Below are 21,748 nucleotides of genomic sequence, written 5' to 3' on the forward strand. Positions count from 1 at the left end.
CACAATCCGTCAGAAAATTAAACCGCTTCCGAAAGTTGCAAGAAAAGTTGGCCTAAAGAGGCTTGAATTGGATTGCGGCATCCTAGTTCTAGCCAAAGTCAGCGCAGGCAACGTTTCACGGCGTTGTCAAACAAGTTATATCAATTTTTCACACTGTTCTAATATTCTACTGAAACTAATAACTTATGCAATACGAGTGTAAGGTACAATTAAAACTTACGTTCGCCAGCAAACAAGAGTACGAAACTAGTGCTGCGTATGGTGTCTGTGTTTTGTTTTCGTTTTTGTGATGGATGTGGTTGTGGTGGTTGAGCCTGGAAATCGTGGTCCTCAGCTGCTCGGACGGCATAACTGACATTGTTTGCTTCGTGATAGTATCGCAATGATGAACCTCTGGCCAGGTAATCGTTACGGAAATGGTCTCTTATTCGCCGGCTTCAACCAGGACCAAGGTGAGCGGCGTCAAAAACCTGCATCGCAGGCGTCCGCCCGTCCACTGCGTGCTCCGTTTATTGTTCTCTTGTTTTGTTCGCGTCGTAACTGTCACCGTTGTCACTGTGTCATCAGCTCCCTAATTAGTGGCGCCTAATAGCTACCCCATGAGTGCGTGTGTTCACTGGGAACAGTCGTCCGCGTTTCATGCATAGCTTGACACACTGAGCGGCTTTGACATCGGCGCGTCTCTGTTCGAAAACGCATTGTTGCGTTGCTTGGAAAAAGAGGTCAGCGCTCTTTAATCTCTTGAAGCAAATTTCAGCCGTGGTGATGTCGTAACAGCGTCTTGCTTCTATTTTCGTCTTTTTGAGTGTTAACTCCTCTTCCTGGCTGTTCACGCCGTTAACAGGATGCTTCGCGTGCGGCATGGAAAACGGATTCAGGGTGTACAACTGCGATCCACTCAAAGAAAAGGAAAAACAAGGTAAGGCATCTACACTCTTCCCGTAGCTTCATTCAATCAGGTGGCCCGTTCTTCATCTTTAAGTTAATCGTCGGCCACGCAGGCAGTGCCAAAGCGAGGGCGTTGTTTAATTAAGCAAAACATGTAACAACTCGATGCTTGTCATATCGACTGCTGTCTGCAGTGCTTCAGCAGCCGAGCCAGTTTTTTTGTGATTGCTTTGATTTTCACATGTTATTTGGCACTGTACTCATATCACTTGGGGAAAGAACGACACAACAAATAACATTGGCAGTGTGGAAAGGACTACATAAAGAAAGGAAATGGTAGTATAGCATCCAGATTTAAAAATGCGATCACAGAGTTGTCACATTTGTCGCTATTGGGCACTGAGTTAGGGTAATAATCGCTCAGCACACATGAACATTTTTGTTTTCTTTTCATGGTCCAGTACTTTCATTCATGGTTTAGTTCTGTCAAATCCTCACTGAAAAGTTAAAGAAAAAAAAAACGTGATGGAAGGGTTGCTTGCACATAACTATGTTTAATCTCCAAACTTTTCTAGTTATCGCACATATTGGATTAATTTGCTGAAACCTCGCCTTTGCAGTGTTCCACTCATTGTGTGAAGGGGGGTGAAACTTGACTGGAATGTTTTGCTGCAATTCAGAATCGAAAGTATGTGTGTAAGTGGTCAGTCTCTTAGTGTGTCTGTGTGCTATCAGACAATATAGCACAGATAACAGAAGCCAGAAGCTGAGTAAAAATAGGTTGCCTGCTGCTATCATTGTGACATCTATCTGCTTTCCGTCAAGTACCGCGGTACGGACATCATGGACAACCGTTCCCAAACGATGAGACAAGAAAAGCTGTGACTGAGTGCATGTGTGTTTCAAACACACCGTTGTACTATTACGAGGAACTAGGTATTTAAGCTTTCTGCACGGGTTGCTCAGATTTTTTACCGTTTGCTGTGCACAGGTTTTCTGCATATACATAATTTCAGTGTGACCTTTGTATAGTAAAAAACTCGTGTCCAGTAGACTCCCAAAAGGCTCTTACAGGCTGCGAAAACGTGTTATACTCCATAAAACAAGTACAATACTATTTAAGTAGTAGAAAAAATATTACATGTTTCTGTGCTCTCTATATGCAAACAGGAAAAATCACTCTTATCTCAAATGATAGGAAGGTGCACTGAAACAACATAATATATTTCTGCATCTAAATTACGCATTCGTACTGATAAATTACTTTGCACTAAGGAAATACAAAATTTGTTCTAATAACTTGAAGCCTCTTTGAAATTTTTTGTTAGGCCCGTATTCGTTTGGAGTTTTTTTTGCCAGTGCTTGTACTCAAAGATGCAACATTGTCCAAATACCCCTGAGCATATTTTTCGTTGCCTTCACCATTTCTCCTCTTATGCGTCCTGTTATGCATACAGTGCTTACTAGTATGTGTTTGTTAGTTGAGGGCCAGCATTCCGAAGAAAGTCTGTTCACCAATGCCACCTGCAACCACGGTAGAACAGTGTGGGCAATTTGTTGGGGTGCATGTGATGAATGCTTATTGAATGGTGTCAGTGGTTAGTTTTGGCTTGAAGTCTATGCTGTACTTGGGAGCAACTTTCAGTGGCGATGCGGCACAAGCTGCAGAACCAAAATGCGCATGCTTACTCCGCAGCAGAGAATAGTCTCTCCCTAAATTTAGTAGACCTTGCTGTGTATATGCCTTAACAGAATTTTCAAAGCTATGAATACATCACCGTGCACCTTCCAGTGACTACATCACCTGGCATGTCTCCCAAGCCTGCCAATTCCTGTATGCTTACGCAATGCCTTGATTTGACAACATAATGCCGTTTGGACTATTGCTTAGTTGCAAATTTATGCTCACAGATGCCTTATGGCGTAATACCTTTTAGCGTAATTTGCGGCTTGAAAACTATTAATTCAACGTAAAGGTGGAACTGAAACTGAAATCTTAACTGAGGCCAGATATGCCTGAACTATCTGGTGTAGTAACACTGTTAGTAATCTGTCCCTTTAACCTTGGCTGCATGTATGCAGAAGGAAGTTTCGGAGTATAGTTGTTCTCCCATATAACTTTTTCCGTTATTGTAAATACACATTAGCATGATTGTGAAATGCGACCACTGCAGTGCTTGACTACTTGAACAGCATAGATTGTGCGGTCACATTTCGATTGAGGCGAAACACAAGGCACTTGTATACTGTACGATGTCAGCGCGCGGTCAAGAGCCCCAGGTGATCGAAATTAGTCCGGAGTCCTCCACTACAGCATTCTTCGTAGTCTGAGCCGCTTTGAGACGTGAAACTCGACATACCTGCCATACTGACATGCATACCAGGGCATGTGACCAGCAAAGTCAGTTTGAACCAGACATAGTGTGCAAAAATGTAGCTATCTCAGGTTGGGCTCACAGTGTGGCTGGCCTCATTTCATTTGGCTTTGACTGTATTGTGCTCTTCGTGAGCCTGCTTGCACATAGGGCTCTTGCCAACTTCTTGTTGATTTATTTGGAATTGTGTTGGCCCAATAGACTTTGCAGATGGCGGAATTGGCATGGTGGAGATGCTGTTTCGTTGCAACTACCTTGCTCTGGTTGGAGGTGGGAAGAAGCCTCGGTATCCTCCGAACAAAGGTTAGTGTGCATGACTTCCTTGCGCTGTGATTGCGGGAGCTCAGCTGCAGCTCCAGCTGCGCAGTAAATTACTCTCATTTTCAGCTCGCTGCATTGTTTTTCGTCATGTCACTTTGTGACTGTGATAGGGTAATTAAATGAACTTGCTTTGGAGTAGTTCTCAGCTGGGGCATATTTGGTGCTTATTGATTGTATTTCAGGGTAACTGAACATGTTTTACCCCTCTTTTGATACGTGTGCATGAAATTTTTTTTCTCCACTTATCTCATCATTGTAATTTAGGAGGGCTGCTTTTCATCAGTTTCAAAGGCAGTGAGTCAGAATCGCTTGAATCTTGTACAGTCATTATGGCACCCGAGGCTCACGCTGGTCATAGCAAAGTGGTATTGGGCATCTTGAAATTGTTTATGCTGAGCCAGGCTTGAAACACATTTGCCTCTAGTGCATTTCAGATTTATTTCTTTTTCAGAATGGTTTTCCAGTTTTTACCCGGGGGATGAAAATAAAAAATGGAAGTGAAATCAAAAGGGCCCTTTTGATTTTACTTCTTTTTCTTATTTTCATTCCACGTGAATTCTTATTTCTCTGTCAAGGGCCCTGAGCAGTTCTTGAACTGGTTCTTATCAGTTTGATTCTCAATAATTTGTACAAATTATTGAGTATTTGCAGTGTGTCATAAAATATTAACTCGCATGCTTTATGCCCTTCAATGCTTTGCTTTTTGTTTGGGGTGCACGTTGCTGTTTCTTTCTGTATTCCTTTTGTCTTACTTCAAGGATGGAAAGAGAGTGCAATTTCTTTGGCTTTGTGATTTCTATAAATGTAACATTAACCTGAGCTTTCTATCAAAGTAGAAATTTGCCTTGCCAGTGTGTTTTTTAATAAATAGCACAACCTTTGCTTAACAATTTATAGTAATGGACTTAGTCGGGAAAACATCCGTATCAGTGAGATAAGAACAGCACAGTGATTAATTTTCGCCTGTTTAAGAGACTAATTTACGCAGACTGGTTAGTATTGTGCAGATAAGCAGTTCATAAAGCCATTGTTTTCTCCTGCGAATGCATATTGGTTGGGAACAAGCTGCAGCAGGTTGAAGCTTATTTTCTTCTGATCCTGATTGTGGTGAGGTGAGGGGTTGGATATAGAGTTGAAGTAAGCGTGTCTGACGCACTGCAACTTGATCAAAAAACCTTTTCATTTGTTAAGAAAGAAAGGTGTTCGCAGATTTCAGATGGCTTTTCGGGAAATGTATCTTATATATAGTGTCTCATTCAGGATTGTTGCTGGGCAAGTTGGCCTGATTTTCTCCCTCTCATAGCCTCCCCAGCAGATCTTGTCAGACCTGGTTCGCCGATCATACTTGCCAGTGTGGATGACTTTCACCTCATTTATTAGTCTGCTTGTTTCTTTAGTCGCTGGCTCAATCATTGTACGAATCGCCTTGAGGGCATTCAGAGCAGCTAAGTTTTCAGCTATTATAAAAGTCAGTAATTCAGAAATATATGTTTCAGTTCTTTCTTTCTTTCTTCCTTTCTTTCTTTTTTTTTTTGTTTTTTTAGCTGTATGGCTGTTATCTTACAGAGCGGAGGTTTTCTTGCCCACACTTTCTTTTCTGTTTACACGGGCTTCATCGCGACTTTGGATGCAAATTCAGTTTCAAACGCGGAATGGCTGGACAGTGGCCTAAATACCACCTGTACCAGAAGTAAACCTGATGCCAGGCAGTTTGACAGCTCTTCTTTCTTTATCTTTGCCAAGTTATAAGTTCATGCTAGGTGTGTTAGCCAAGGTCTTAATGAGTGTTTTTTGTGATTTCATTGTTTTCTTTTCTCCGAAGGAGACTCTCTTCATCCTAATTGAAGACTGTGTTAGAGCTTCAAATTTGCCAGTGTGAGCAGCTAACTGTTACCTCCATTTATATTTTCTTTAAAGCTGCCATTGGAAATCAGCAGACTTGTTAAGACGCTGGCTCTAGTCTACTACATTATGAGCGCGCAGACTGGCGAGCCAAGTTGGCCCTTGACATTAGCAGTTTTCTGTTCTTACTGCAGTAATGGTGTGGGATGACCTCAAGAAGCTGCACGTCATTGAGCTGGAGTTCACTAGTGACGTAAAGGCGGTCAAGCTGCGGCGAGACAGGTGATTCTTGTCTTTACCGCATTTTTTGTTGCTCAGGTGCACACCTGACAACCCTTCATCTATTGTATGCGATCATGCCGGTCAGTGAACTGGATGCATGGAACACCGTGCAGTGTGTCTGTGTTGATATTTTGCAATTTTCATGTATTCTCAACCAGTACACTGCCTTCTCAGATACACTGTGGTTGGTTGCAGGACCTTAGCGAATTAAAAGTTCTCCCTGGAGTGTACCTGAGGACTCGCTTTTTCTCATATCCGGCTCGAGGGAATTGTACAAGAAGTGTTCAGTAGCAGCTAGACAAGCCTGGCTTGAGTTGTAGTCTGTGGTGAACATCTGAGAAAGTCTATCGCTGGGTAACTTCAGTGTTTCTGGAGTCCAGCGCCATTAAAGTGAAATTGTGAAAAAGCTTCTGCTTGGCATAGAGCTTATTAGTTGTTAAGCAGGGTGACTATGTGACATTTCATGGTATGGTACCCTGTCCTAATATTAACAAAAATAATGTTTGTTTACTGTTCCTTGAAGTAAAATTTTTCTCGCACTTCTTAAGTCTGGAAAAATATGCTAACGGTGTTTTAATCTATAGTGCTTACAAAATGAAAAAATTAGCTGTGGTTTAGCTTGTAGTTAAACCTGGAGTCATGCAAAAGCAATCAGCATGGCTACGCTTAGGTTCAGCTTCAATGTAAAGACGTGGCTTTTGCACATAGTAGTTTATTCTATGGTTTCAGCTTTATTTATGCCATAGGGGAATCACTTCACGTATGAGCACCTCTTGCCTCTCGTCGTTGACCATTCTCATTCGGGTGTAGAAGACTTCTAGTGGTATGACATCATCTCTACGTCGAACTCCGAGGCACACCGCCATCACAGCGTTTGAACGAACATTCTGTCCTAGCAACTCGCTGTTGTCATTTGCCTCTACCAACTACTGAGTTATCTATCTTCTTCTTCCTCTTCATCTTTTTCTTCTTTTCCTTCTTATTTTCTTCTTATTTTCTTCTTATTTTTTCTTCTTTTACTATTTCTTCTTTTTCTTCTTCTTTCCTTATTTTTCTTTTTTCTCTTCTTCTTTTTCACGGTGCCACGCCGACGGCTTGAAAACCTACTGCAGTGTAGCTTTCGCTACAAAATGTACTTAAAAAACTGTCATAGATGGCGGACTGTTGTCAATAGCAAGAAAACTTTTATTCGAAAAGTTTCACCACCATCTTAGACATGTCTTGTCAGTTTTCATTAAGACTTAAGGGTGACATGGTGCGGTCTCTGTCATGATGACAGATACAGCGCCTTTTCATCAGTCACTAATTTGCGTGTGCTAGAGACAGCGAAGACCACTGTTCCTAATTTACTACTAAACTTATTCAACTAAATTGGCAGTCCAGAAAGATGCCTACAAAAATTGCAGAGGTCTTCACAAGTGTGTTAGCTTACTGCCAGTGTAAGCATTTCCCTACCGCGGTGGCCGTTTGGTTTTGGCACTTGACTGCCCGTTCCAAGGTCGCGGGTTTAATCACCTGTCTTTTGATAGAGGTGTAAAGCAAGGCACCCATTTAGTGTGTAATTATTAGCGCACATTAAAGAACCCCAGTTGGTCAAAGTGGTCAGGAACCCTTCACTGTGGCGTCCCTCACTTTAAAACCAAACCAAACTTTCTTCTAAGTTTTTGCTTTACTCCTGTTTTAAGCAAGAACTCTATTGCTAATCCTGGCTTTATGATTTTGTCATGAATACAAAAAAAAAAAGGTGATTGTTTTAACTTTTGTCAAAATAAGCTAGTAGGTGTTATAGTCACTGACATTTGTAAATGTGTCACCTTGCTTGTGCCCGGGACATTTTCAGAAGGATCGCTGTCAGCACGCCATTATAATTAGGTACTAAAGCACTTTTTCCCAGCTTGAGGTAATCCTGTGGCAATAGGTAAGGTAATTGGCAGGGTGGGTTTTTTTTTTCGTGTCCTGTTTTTTCTTTTTGTCCGCATTTTTGCTAAATTTGTTGGCATCCAGACTGATGCTTGTGTATTGGTGTGGATTTTTTTTTTCTTGTCTTGTTTTTTCTTTCTTTTTGGTCTACTATACTTATTCACTAAACTACTACTAAACTTGTTGGCACCCAGACTGATGCGTGTGTATTGGTGTGCTCTTTATCCTTGCCAGGATTGTCGTTGTGCTGGAGTCTGTGATCAAGGTGTACACTTTCACCCAAAACCCACAGCAGTTGCACGTCTTCGAGACTTGCCCAAATGAAAAAGGTAATGCATTTGCATGAGCTGGCTTTTGCGACTGGCATTTATTAAGAGTAAAGGAAAACGCTTTTCCTTTGCTCTTAATTCCGTTCTGACACAGACGTATTATATCTCTCCTTTTGTGTTAGATGGGTTTGTGGTGTTATCATATTTATTTCAAATAATGGTTGTATCTTTTCATCGGAGCCGGCTCGAATTGCTTGCTGGTGCATGGAAAGCCATTAGGCATGGATTCTCTGGGGATCACACTGTTCTTATCTCGCAGTTTTCAGCAGTGGCTCTCTGTTTCTGCAGCTTAGTTTCCCGCTTTGTTTTGAGTGAACAATGTGCACAGTAGACTGCATATTTTTTTTCCAGATCACCTTGCTATATGTAAAAAAACATGGGCCAACTGATGCTGCAAGTAGCATCCGGATTTTTTATCGTTTATGACACCAAGCTGGAAATTTGTTAGGAAATGGTGGCAGGCCAACTGTAATACCTAAGTTACAGCCATATCTGAGCTGCTATAATGTACTGATTGAATTTCATTTTGGTATTTTCTGCCTTTTTCGATTGCCCAAAGGATTGCCATGCCCCCCTATCTTTGGACTTGCGCCAGTAATGAAAATGAAATACAGGGGATGACAGCAATTCACCCAGTGGAAAAAAAGGGGAAATACGAAAATGGTCAATTTTACTCGCCCTGATTCTTTGACCAGTGGTCATCCAAAGCAATATTGGTCATGAAAAACTAGCAGTAAACATCATTACACTTGTGCATTGCTAGACTGCTAAATTTTTAACAAAGTTGCCAGAGGTTGAGGCATCAGCCACAGCTATTCAGCGGCTGTGGTGTTTGACTTGGGACTCCTTCCTAGGCTGTAGGTTCAAATCTATGCTGTGCTGTGCAGTCTCAGTGTGGGTTAAGTAAACCCGGCTGATCAATATTAACCTGCAGTCACCGACTTCAATGAAAGCTCGTTTTGACCCCCGTTAACTGGCAGCACTGTCTCTGCCGCCGCTCTTGTAACTTTGTGGCCCCAGACACCCAGTAATTCGGATACTACAGGTCTTGCACTGGTTAATTCGAATGGGCTTCAGAAGTGAGGTTGCGTCCAGGTATGAATGACGTGGAAAGAGTTCTTCAAATTAACCCTGCCCAAACCTTAGCCGCGTGACTCCAGAGTCGCCCATGCAACCCATAGTTGCGCACATGATGAAGAACAATGGACTGCCCTGCCTGCGATAATAGTCAGACCGCGCAGTTTCAGTTTCTTTTTTTTTTTTTTTGAGCTTCAGGGCAGTCTGCGATGATGGCAGTTATTAGCCATGCATCGGCATTGGCCCAATAGCGCATATTTTTCGGATGTTGATTGGCACTGCTGCACTTTTCTCCGATTTCCGCCTGCGTGTTTATTCCGTAGCATTGGTACAGCATGCTCGTCATATGCCGTTCAGTCGTGGGGAAGCCTCCTCGCCCATGATGCAGCGGCAGCCGCTTGTAACGGGGTTCCACCCCTTTTTCATCGCACCATGGAGGATGTCATGGGAACACTTAATGTTACGGAACAGTTCTATTAACTGTCACGGTGTTCGTGTCTCAATCATTGGCAACCAGTTTGATCTTTCAACGAATAAAAATTACTGTGATGAAAGTGGTTCTTCACAGTCCTAATGCAGAAGCATTGCTACATGTATTCTTGGATTTTTCTGAGGCTGTTTGTGAGGCCTACTAAGGTGCCAGTCTTTCATGCTGCGCTTTGGACGTCGTCTTCTTCGTTTCCTTTGTCAGAGTTGCACTAAAGGACTCTAATTAGACCTACTCCATGTTGCGCTTTGGACGTCGTCGTCTTCGTCTCCTTTGTCAGAATTGCACTAATGGACTCTAATTAGGCCTTCTTCATCCTAATAAAAGGCTAAAGCACCCATTAAATACTTAATTTGAATGTGGCAAGATGTGGCAAAGCAAAGCTAAACGAAGCAAAACTTAGCTAAACGAGTGCTAAATAATGCTTCTGCATGTGTATTCATGCTTAGCCAAGATAAACTGCCGCTTCATTTTTTTTTTAAGGGTGATTCGATAAAGCGAACGTTTTTCCGGTTCTTTGAATTTCGAATTAACGTGCTTTTACCGTACTGCGCTCCGCCTATCCTGATAGAGCTTCAGGGAAGTTAAACACCCCATACCACCAGAGGCTGATCTTGTGTTGTAATTTTTTGCAGGTCTCTGCGTGCTCTGTCCGAACAGCAATAACAGCCTGCTGGCGTTCCCTGGGCGCCACGCGGGCCACGTGCAGATTGTGGACCTGGGCCAGACAGAGAAGGCACCGCTGGACATTGAAGCTCACGAGGCGCCACTCAGTTGCATTGCACTCAACCTGAGTGGCACGCGGCTCGCCACAGCCTCCGAAAAGGTGCCTTATTTCGGTGCTTTATTCCGTGGCTCCCACGAACAAAGCCTGTCACGGTCACACTTTGTGACACCATTTGGTTGGTGATGCACGCTGCCCCGTGGGAGCCTTTGTGCTTGAAAGGCCGTGGAACAGCAGATGGGAGTCACGTCTAACAGTTGTGGTGGACGTAGGTGATGTGGAAAATTGATCCGTATGCGTCCATTACATCTAATGCAGAGTTACTAAAATCACCACTTTCGAGAATTCCTTAAATAAATTGAATAATAATTCACTAGCGATCACCTGAGTGTAGCCACATAGTTGCAGAAACAAAAAAATATCCTTAACTAAGAAGAGCCTTACTAGAACGTCGGAGGTACTAGAAAGCTATGTACAGTACAGTCTCAATGACAGGAACGTGGTTAAGTTACTCGGGATGATACAAATTTGTAGAATTCCTTTGGACTTTCTGAACATTTTTTTTACGCCGTTACGGATAAAAGGCCATTTGAGGTGCATCCGAACCCTCAATCTTTTGGTCTGCATGTCTCCAACTCAGAACAGCACTAGCCACTCTGCTGGAACAATAAAGTTGGAACTCCTGGATGCTGGCATTTTTTCACCATTAGCATTTCACTCCTCTCTCTCTCATACGACAACGGTTGGTGAAACAATTTATTCCAAACAGCATGAGCACCGTGTTAACAGTTGCACTGTACGCACTGGGTGATGGTGAGTGGCCTGCACATAATAAATAGATCTTTGTAAATGCATTTCTCATGCTTCTGCGTGTGGATTTTGTTTGATGCAGTTTTGAATGATACAGAATTTTGTATGACAAACATTTTGCAACCTCATGGGAGAATCTGTGGAGAGTCTTTCCTGAACACATTGGTCAGGAAATTCCTTCTCTTCTGCAGCTCAGTTTAGTAATTGCTTTTGGTGGCCTGATTTCCTCGCGAGTTCCACCTATGCTATGTTTGGTAGCCTTGTTGGTATTGTGCTCATGCTGTTTGGGATAAGTTGTTTCAGTGATCATTGACATGTGAGATAGCAGCCTGTGATGTAAAAGTCGCGTTTAAGTCATGTACGATAAGGGCAAGAATATGTCTTTATTAGTCCATATTGAATACATATGAAATTTTTCCAGAGCTGCTGAACCTTGTATGTGATTTGCAAGGCAAATCTCTGCAAGGCAGAAGCAGAGTTCAAAAACAAAGATGTATGCTGGCTAATGGTAATAATATTTTATTTAATACGTGTTTATTCAGTTACACAAAAGGCCTTTATTATGGGGGTATAAAACGTGTTTATTCAGTTACACAAAAGGACTTTTTTATGGGGGTATTACAAAGGAGGAGGGGGCAGTAGAACTTAACATAAAGAATATAAATGGTATGTAACGTCGGGGGAAAAAAAATTACTAACAAAGCAGTAACGTAAACAAGAGCAAAGAAACTTGTAACGTCGTAACAAGCAGAATACAAAGAATAAAGTGTAACTGTAAGAAAAAAAATCAGTTGTACACATTAATGCACCGCAACACTTACTCCAGCCTGTTCCAAGATTCAGATTGCCAACAAGTGTAGCTGCTCTAACGTCATGGTTTTTACAATGTTTCACTGGACGTGAACGAAACTTTAAAGTCATATTGCCCTCCCTCTAGCTGGCTGGCAAAGCTAAAACGAAGAAAGAGTACATGAATTCGATGTGTGGATTCATATGTTATCATGTCTTAAGCAATTTGTAAACAACAAAATGCCCAATTGAAAAATTCATCTCTACTTCCATTGTTCAGAAAGAAAATGTTCTGAACACCTTCCGCTCTTTCTGGCAGGCTTTTACAGCACTAATTTAGCAGGAAGTTGCCTCTTCCTAACTGGGCAATGGTTTTGGGGTGTCACGCTGAGATGGGGCTTGGCAGTAAGTAGATGGCATTTAGTAGCATACTGGGTGTTGCTGCATCTCTTAAAGTTATGTGCCTTTGCTTGGCTTTGCATTTTCTTCTGCCCTCTTGATTTCTGCTTTGGTGGGTATCCCATCAGAAGCGATTTATTTTATGTGGACTAGACTAGCGTCTCAGCGGGGCGCGTTGCTCTTTGGTTCTTTTCCTGTGTGCTGTTCTTCGAGGAAAGGTGTATGCGATGTTTTAGTGAAAACTGGAGCACCGTCGAGGCAGGTGGCGCACATAGGAGGCATATTTAAGTGCCTGGGAATGTCTCCTGCCTTATCCTATTCGCCTCATTCAGTCGGCTGGCTTTGTGTAAGCCGTGCATTCGTCAACGTGTGCGTCATGCAGGGCACACTAATCCGGGTGTTTGACACAACCACGGGGAACCTGGTGAATGAGCTGCGTCGTGGTGCCAACACTGCCAGCATCTACTGGTAAGTGCCCTTGTGAATTGCTTGTGTCTCTCTTGCGTACAGCCTGGCTGACCGAACACCTAGTTCGCTCGGCGTAACCATTGCAGTATTGCAGCACACTGTCTTATCACTTACCCACTTCGAGGTGTCTTGTTAATGCTTGTTATTGAAGTTGAATAGAAAATTTTGATCAGATTGACAATTTTATTTGCTGCGTCCCATCGTAAATTGTATTAAGGAATTTTTTTTTCATCTCAATCCAATAAACTGTATAATGGGTCACATGGCCTCTTTATGTGGTGGGTGGTGTGGAGAGTGGCAAATCTAGCCATGCCCTATTCAAGCGTGCTTTGGCAATGAGTTTTTTTGAAATGACTGCGAATTTTCATAAGGGAGCATAAATGTTAAGACTGAGTGTAAAATGGGAAACTCGCTTAGTGCAGCTCCGCTGTGGTTGGCTCGTTTGTTACGGCGCCAAAGGAAGTGGGATGAATTCTTATCGCTGCGACCACTTTTCAATGGAGGCGAAAAACAAGGCACCCACAGAGTGTGTGATGTCAGTGAATGTTAAAAAAACACCAAGTAATTGCATTTCCCGAAGCCCTCCACTACTGTGTCCCTCGTAGACAGTCACAAACCAAACTTAACCACTTAGTGCAGAATTTGAACCCTACTGTGGTGAGGCCAGTAGTTTTTTTATGCTTTGGAGCTGGTATATTGTTTTTATTTTAATACACTAGCATTATATTTCACATTATGTGATTTTGCCTTTTATCATTCACAAAAGTCACTGATTAGTCAAGAGTTCAGTGACATCACAAGGTCATGTGATGTGGCCATGTTGACAGGTGCTCTGGCAGGTGGCAGGGGACATGTCACTCGGTGTGTGTGATACCGTGAGACCATGCGGCATGGTGGAGTTTACATGTGACATGGCCAAGCACGAGGGCGAGCTCAATAGCAGTTGGCAGCTGTACTTGATTGCGAGTAGACATGTAGTATAGACAGCTCTGTGTATCAGCTTGGAAAGGGACCAGAGTAAGAACCACATGTATCTACTGTATGAGAAGAACAACCCTTGGATTCACGGCCTACTATAAGGACCCCTCCCCCTCCCAAAATTATTAAAATGAGCACGTCACGCTGCAATCATAAAAGCATGTAGCAACTACATACAATGTGGCGTGACCATGGTGCTAAAATTTGAAACTGAAGCACAGTCCAAAGTTGCTGGGATGGATCAACGACCTACCATAAATGTCTCGACAGCTGCAGGGAGTGCAGACTCGCTCCCCGGTGCTTCCACAGCGTTCAATCAAAGTAACTAGGAATTACCAAGGAAGTATGTCGCCATCCAAAGAATATCGGAAGCAGCACAGTAACAGAGAGCATGTATGGTTGCAGTGAGAGAAAAATGTTTTGGTGGTGTTGCTGGGAATGTTGTTGCATTCCCATCTTACTGTCGATCAAATTACCCCCCCCCCCTGCATTTTCTTTTCACCGCAGCATCAACTTCAACTTGGATTCCTCACTGATGTGCGTCTCAAGTGACCATGGCACTGTGCACATTTTTGCCGTTGAAGATTCGACCAGGAGAAACAAGCAGTCAAGGTGATTCTCTCTTTTTGCTTTGCTTCATGTTCGTTTCTTCTTTCGGTCAGGTAATGGCCGTTTAATAAAATCTCAAAAAGTGACAATTTTTATACCGTGCTGTGTAATGCCCCATACTCGGCTATAGACAAAGCGCCAATCTGGGATGTAAGCAAGATGCTGCGGCGCTGCTGTTGCCGGTCAGAGATAACAGCGACTGTGGTTACAGCCCATAGGAATGCATGTGAACCGGAGCTTTGAAAGTAGTTTCTGTATTTTACGATGTACCTGTGAGGTCGTGCCTTCATTAACTTGAACCGAGTTCTTCCCATAACAGAACTCTCAAGTATGCAACATCATTTTGTCTTTCGGCAGTAGTTATGTGTTGTGGTGCCAGGTGAAACCGCAGTGGGTGCTATGTCAGCTGGCTATGCCTCCAAGTCACACAAGTTTCTCGTGGTGTTCTAACATGCTTTCGTGTATGCTACATTTGCTTACCAGTAGTGTGATTGAAATTAGAGTTACCGTACTTACTCGAATGTAACGCGACTGTGAATGTAACACGACCGCGAATGTAACTAAAGGGGCGACTTTGCGTATTGCCCAATGGGAGAAAATAAAACCACGAATGTAACTCGAGATGAGTGCTTGAATAAGTACCTTTAATAATCATCGTGGCCCTTGCAGTCTCATCAAAAATGCTCATTCGTCGTCGTCGGAGGCCAAGTTCTCGGAAGCCAATTCTTCCTTTTCGCTCTTGTCCTCCCAGGCGACGGCGTCGGATGCCTTTGCAGTCAGGCTCACATTTAAAAATCACCTCCTGCTGCATCCACCACCCACATATGGTAGATTAGTTGACGTCGAGCTGTCGCAGAATTTCCGATTTCTTCTACTAGAATAGCTTTTCTTTTGAAGCTAGCGTCATACTGTGTAGGGTGCATTGCGATTATGTGAAATGCAATAACAGGGATAACCGCACTATCCAAAGTCAAAATGTTGAGATTTTAGCTCGTAGGCTCAGGATCATGTTGTCACCTTTACCCGAGCTTGCCGCATCTTTCACAGTGGATCAGTGCGGTTATCCCTGTTATTGCATTTCACATAATCGCAATGCACCCTACGACAGTATGACGCTAGCTTCAAAAGAAAAGCTCATTCTAAGTAGAAGAAATCGGAAATTCTGCGACAGCTCGACGTCAACCGGATTGCATTATTCGATTATAATGCAAAGGTAAACTTCGAGAGTCAAAAATCCTGAAAAAGAAAGCTCACGTTACATAAGAGTAAATATGGTAGTTCTGTGCGGAAGAAAGTTTTCGAACAGCATTCTAAGGCACTACGAGTGTCTTTGAAAGACGAGGACCGAGTGACCTGTGGCAGTGTAGGGACGAGTGCAGTGGGTGGTTATCATACTAATGGCTCTCGTAGCAATGGAGAGAACGGCTGTGGTACGTTCATCCTTGTCTGCTTCTCTTGGCCGACATAGTCCAAGCAAAAAGTGGACCACTCTTGTCCAGAGTGTGAATGGATGCGTGAAAGCTTTAGTTAAGCACATTTGCAGTACGTCATTGTACTTGTGAGCCGACTGAAGTTTTCGCTGAACAGTAGCACTTGCTGACTTTGCTTGCAGCTGGGCTTCGGCGAGTTTTCTGCCCAAGTACTTCAGCTCCAAGTGGAGCTTTGGGAAGTTCCAGGTGCCCGGAGGAGCCCACTGCATTTGCGCCTTTGGGTCGGACCAGAACTCTGTCATTGGTACGTGCTCATCAGAAAACGTGAAAGTGCATGGGTGAAATGGTTGTCACTTTTTGTGACATTGGTGGGTACTCCGCCCACTTGGTAAAAGTGATCGCTACACATTTTGTGATAATTAACCTCGCCAGTATGCAACATTAGTTGAATGCAGGAGTGTAGAGGCCACGCGTGACCATCATGAACGTTGCCACATGAATGGACCACATAGCAGCGTTAAACCCTTCATGCCACACACACTGCAGGATAATATGCAGCGTCAGTGTGGGTCTTCTCTGTTTTGAACAGGCCTCGAAGAAAAATGCTACGGCACACCTTATTCGAGCATCGTGGCAGTTATTCAAAAAGTTCATAACGTGTTCGATTCGAATGATCCTAATAAGTTAATACGGGAGTGTGCGATTTGACGTTAGGAACTGTTGTAAAGGGTTAATTATTGAGGACGGATATGGGAACTTACCAGTGTAGGTAATTCTAATGATAATGGTCAACATGAAATGCATAAATGAGCATTCCATTTTTCCCTTTGCAGCCATCTGCGGTGACGGTAGTTACTACAAGTTCGTGTTCAACGCCAAGGGAGAGTGCACGAGAGATGTGTACGCGCAGTTCCTGGACATGTCGGATGACAATGGCCGCTCATAGGACGCCGTCGTGGAGAAGTGCGTTATGCACTCGCTAACGGAGAGACGAGGAGGTTTCATCGCTCTACTGGCCAAGACAGTGTGGTGATCCACAATAGCTGACCACATGGGTGCATCGCCCATCAGCTGCCCCTCAGGTGGTGCACCACCACCTGTGGCGATAGCACCACTGTGGCAAAGCCCGTATTACAATGGTGCCTCAGCGTGTGTGTGTCTGTGGGGTAGCTTGCCAGAGCTTAGTGTCTGCAGTGTTCTAGAAGAAGTACTGTCGCTGTTCATATTGAACGGGGCAATGCTTCAACCAAGCCATATATATACTGCAGCATTCCTGGTGCCTGCCTGGCTTGTGGCATTGTTTGAAACAGGACAGACTTTGGTGCTGTTGTGAGAGACTAAGTTTGTTTGTGAGAAAAGCTGTTGATTGTTGCGTAAATGTTTTCGCCTTAGCTTCCTTTCCTCATGTGCATACTGGTGGCGTGGATGCTTCTCGTAGATGGATGGTCATGCGAGTGCCTGGAAAGCATCGCTAGCTCTGGAATTACTATGGACAGGGAGAATTGTTTTTCCCTTGCAGGCCACATTTCCTAACTACACAGCTCTGTGCAGTGTGCGTCACTTACATAGGGGGGGATTTACCGACATTTTCCTCGTGGTAGTTGTCAAAATTGCTGCAGTACAACACCTTTTTGGGCTTGGTTAGCCTAGGGTTACCATTTCTCCTAGTTCAAAAGGAAAAATGAGCTTCTGGTTCTGAAGCCAGTTCCGGCAGTCATAATAGTTAATAATGGCGCACTTCGTTTTGAAGGTCTAGTTTTGTGAGTTGTGAGTGCTGCACCGAATAGCACCCGCCTCTTGTGTTTACTTCTATTTATTCGTCCTTGGTCTAAACTTGTTTTTGTAGCAGGATGAGCAAGCTTACTGACTGCTGCAACCTGACAGCTTAAATTTTGAAAGCTATGCTGTACACCTCTCTGCTTGTTACTGGCAACATAGTGACTACCACCACTTTATTTGGCTCTCACTTCTGGTGTACTGCAGTTTGAAGGAAGACAAACATGTTGCACATAGTGAAAATGTGTACAGGAATTCATTGGTGTGGCTATTATGCTGGCGGCTCCATAAGAAAAGCATCACTTTCATTCATGCTTATATTTTGTCCTGTAAGGTGGAATGTTAGCTCTAGTGTGCTAGTTGTACCGAAACAGATTAGAAATGCGAGCAATAGTTACTGAGCTACCTTGTGTAGCCTTGGATGATTCAAAATTAGGCTGCTCTCAGCCAATGTAGGTTTTCAGTGGCTGGAAAAAGGCGTTGACTCTCTTCTTTCTGATCAAGCCTTTTATTTTTTTTTATGCAGCCCTCAGTGTTGCTGCTTAAGCAAATTGTGAAATAGCATACACTGCTCGCCTGTAGTTGCCACCTTGAGAAAGACTTACAGTGATTCATACTTACGGTTTTGTCTCGCAGAGTGTACCAGCCTCGAGAATAGTAGACACCTCCCAGCATTTGGCATTCCAGTTTCTGTGTTGAACTGAGGTTAAGCCTTAGCCTAATGTAAACGGCATTTGACATGTACTTGCATATGTGACAGAATCATTACTGAAATGGTTATTTGTGCAGGCATGTTAAAGGGCTGACTCCCATTTCTTTTTTGATTTGTTGCTTGGAAATAGTAACTGGCTGAATGGCTCGCTGAACGACTGCTACTCTTTGATGCCACTAAGAATGATTCATGTAATTCTGTACTAATTTTCGTAAAGAGTACAGAATTCCATGAACCATTCTTAGGAGTATCACAGTAGCAGTAGTTCAGCGAGCCATTTCTCGTAAAGAGTCAGAGGCGTATATGCCATACAGCTCTTGTTAACCATTTATAGTAATAGTTGAATGCTGATGGTTGTGCGGCCAAGTTCTTTTGATGTCTTGTAGACTTGTTGAGTGTGGCAGGAGGACTCCCAGGGTTCTCCTATGCACCATGACGTTGCGTCAGATGCTGTGTTTGTCGCTTTGTACATTTGAAGGATTTTCTGGCGCGTGCGAATGGGTGGCCCATGCGTGGTGTGGTACAGCACCTTGTGTGGCTTCTCCGTTCCTGTTTCTTCAACATGTTCACAAGAAGTGTTCCTTTTGTTACCATGTACTTTCAGGAAATACATATATTTATGGACAAAGAGCATGCCTTGGTGTGATGAACTCTGTTCCTTAGTTCGCAAGCCAAGCCAGCGTTTCCAGGTACTGAGGATCCCCCTCGACCCTTTTTCAGTTACTGTGTGGCCATCGTCCTATCCTTCTACGCTGAACTCTGTTTTGCCACTTTTAACCTCATGGGTCATTATGTCATGGTACACATAGGATAGAAAATAAGGAGAAACACGAAGTGCAAAAACATTAAGGATACCGAATTTTTATTTGCATATTTACTTATCATTAAGTGATGCGTTAGACATTAGACCACCAATAAATTATTCATAATTGAATTTATTCTTGGTGCTGTTTCAGTTTCATCAACCAAATTATTGCTGTGATGTTAGATAAACGTTTAGATCATGTGAGGCATGTAGAAACTGCAATAGTATAACCAAGAATTTGGCATGGTTTATGGGGTTAAAACTAGACTGTGAGGGTTGCCGTAGTGAAGGGCTCAGGATAATTTTGACCATGTGAGAGACTCTTTAATGTGTATTGACATTGCAGAGTACAAGTGCTGTAATGAATAAAACGGCGTATTAAGGATTGTTTTGCAGGTTTTTTATCCCAACAAGGTTAAAGGTACTTTTTTGCAGAAAATCTGATCTTGACACCTTACCAAAAAAATGTCTGATCTTTCAACAAACATGATTCATGCAATTGCTTTCCTTCAGGCTGTCATCCTTGATGATTGTGCCCACAGATTGTTATGAATTTATGCCCCACTCATTTCCGGTTCCTTCAATATCACATAACTTCTTGTTGGTGCAGTGAATGAAAGATAATTATGATAATTAAAGAGATGTGCCACTAGCTGGTCATGTGATAGCTTTAATTCTCTGAAGAGCAACTCTGGTATTTTTTCAATCCCAGCAGATTTCATAACTTTCATTGTACATTTGCCTTTATTTGCTGGTCATTTGTGCCAATATTTGTAGGGGTTCAATATTTTGCGCCAGCGCAAATGAATTGAAAAATTTCCCATTTCATAACCTCAATCGAGGAGATTTCTATGGACAACCTTGGGTATGTGAGGCTCAAGACTGGTCGCATAGCAGTCTATTTGGTCTGTTTGCTGCAGAATTTTCTTTTTGGTCATTTCAGAGAAATAGTGACTCCAGCTGTAACAGTCTCCGGCTTAGCGTCCAGGTTACGTCTAGAGTAGTCGGTAATGATGTCGCAGGCTGACCAAAATTAACCTACTTTGAGTTTCCCATTTTTCGCTCGCCTAAAATACTTTTTGCTTTGAAGAATGCTTTTTTTTTTTGTACTGGGAAGAGGCGACTAAGAATATGATGCAGTTATGAACCGAAGATGTGCAAAAGCCCCTGGAGGTGCCATTTAAGATAGGTATGAAGAAAACGTAAATCTGGCTAGACAGCGTCGCACGATAATGAATTGTATTTTATTTTCACCAAAACATTTTTATTGCTCAGAAAATTGCTTAGAAGCGAAGCACCCGTGGCGCCACCATTTGCATATTCGTACACTGCCATCAGTAATGTAGTCTTGAAACTTCTCGAGGAACGCTGTTTCGTTGTTTCAATGGTTATAATTGCCGTTTGAATAAGAGAAAGCGTGGTAAGCGTCGCTGAGTACGCGAAGAGCCTGAAATGAAATACCACTGCATTAACGGAGTGAAAGACTAGTAAAGCTTTTACTTCAAAACACCATGCGACCATGCTTTTCGTAGACGTCCACGGGCAGTCAAGGCACCGACATGAGAGCACGGTGAGTCGTTCTCCGCCCAGCTGCCCGTGCGAGAAGACATAAAATGGTGCCTGCCTATTTGCCAAACTCTTACACTATCGATCAGCTCTGTGCGAGTTGATTGGCATTTGCCGTCGAAATTCATTATGGAATGGTAGAAGTCTCCTGGTTGAGCGCAGACAGCAGGCTCTGGTCTCTATCCCTGCTGTTTAGCAAAACCCCGTAGAGCAGTTCGAAAAGACATCAGCGCCTGTGGTGCACGGCACGGTTGCTGAAGCGAATGCGGCCACGTGTTTAAATTCGGCTTGCACGTGCAAGTGCCTGCATGCATGGTCTTTTATTGGGGCACAACACGAGAGTTTTAGTGGCTGTTTAACACTATGTGAGTCTGCCGTGGTGATGGCTTAGCTAATTCGACAGCCAAGGAAGCTGACCTCGAAAACTTAGGCCGCCGTCGCTAAATTCAAATCGCTTTCGCACCTACGGAGCCTATTTCTGCCGTACATGCATTGTAACGAGACGCAGTCGCACGCGGTGCAACGGTGAGCGACAGCAGGCTCCAGCGATCATAATGTAAGGGTCACTTTTGTAACGAAAGCTTCTCTACGACTTCTAAGGCCAAGGTCGCCGTGCGTAACACAAGACGCTACTGTGCATGCGCCGTAACTATGGCAACCAGCCGCGCTGTTCCGCCGCTGCGTCGCACCAGTCTCCATCGCTGTAAAGCCCCTCAATACATCGCTGAGCCGACTCGAGACTTGGGTCACCACCGCTTGCGGTGGGGGCTAGCCTGGCGCTGAATTTTTATCTGTTGTTGGTCGTCATTGCACACGCCACCGCTGGTGGTGGACGACGGCTGTTGTTGCGGCGCGCGTCTCTCTCCCTCTTCCTTTTTTTCTTCTCTATTTTCTTTTCTGTCTGTCTGCACGAGGCAGCGGAGGGCCCCGCCGGGGTGGTGCAGTGGTAAGACGCCCGACTACTGTGCCGGAGTTCCCGGGTTCGAACCCGACCTCGGCGGCTGCGTTTCGATGGAGGCGAAACGAAGTGGCGTCCGTGTGCTGTGCAATGTCAGCGCACGTTAAAGATCCCCAGGTGGTCGAAATTACTCCGTAACCCTCCACTACGGTTCCTCTTTCCACTTTCACTCCGCCCTTCCCTTACGGCGCGGTTGAGGTGTC

General features: G+C 43.6%; 1 protein-coding gene across 1 annotated transcript; it reads left to right on the forward strand.

Moving 5' to 3' along the window:
* The first annotated feature begins 208 nt into the window (after positions 1-208).
* Positions 209-19,673, forward strand: LOC146189652 (WD repeat domain phosphoinositide-interacting protein 3). Its single transcript, XM_084604415.1, has 10 exons — positions 209-452; positions 845-919; positions 3,465-3,566; positions 5,621-5,708; positions 7,863-7,957; positions 10,157-10,347; positions 12,626-12,711; positions 14,197-14,301; positions 15,911-16,032; positions 16,562-19,673. Exons 1-10 carry the CDS (start codon positions 383-385, stop codon positions 16,672-16,674), a joined length of 1,047 nt encoding a protein of 348 aa, XP_084460541.1. The 5' UTR covers positions 209-382; the 3' UTR covers positions 16,675-19,673.
* Positions 19,674-21,748: the final 2,075 nt, after the last annotated feature.

This window comes from Amblyomma maculatum, chromosome 5 (assembly GCF_055883805.1).
Source record: "Amblyomma maculatum isolate TAMU_Amacu chromosome 5, ASM5588380v1, whole genome shotgun sequence".
NCBI lineage: Eukaryota > Metazoa > Arthropoda > Arachnida > Ixodida > Ixodidae > Amblyomma > Amblyomma maculatum.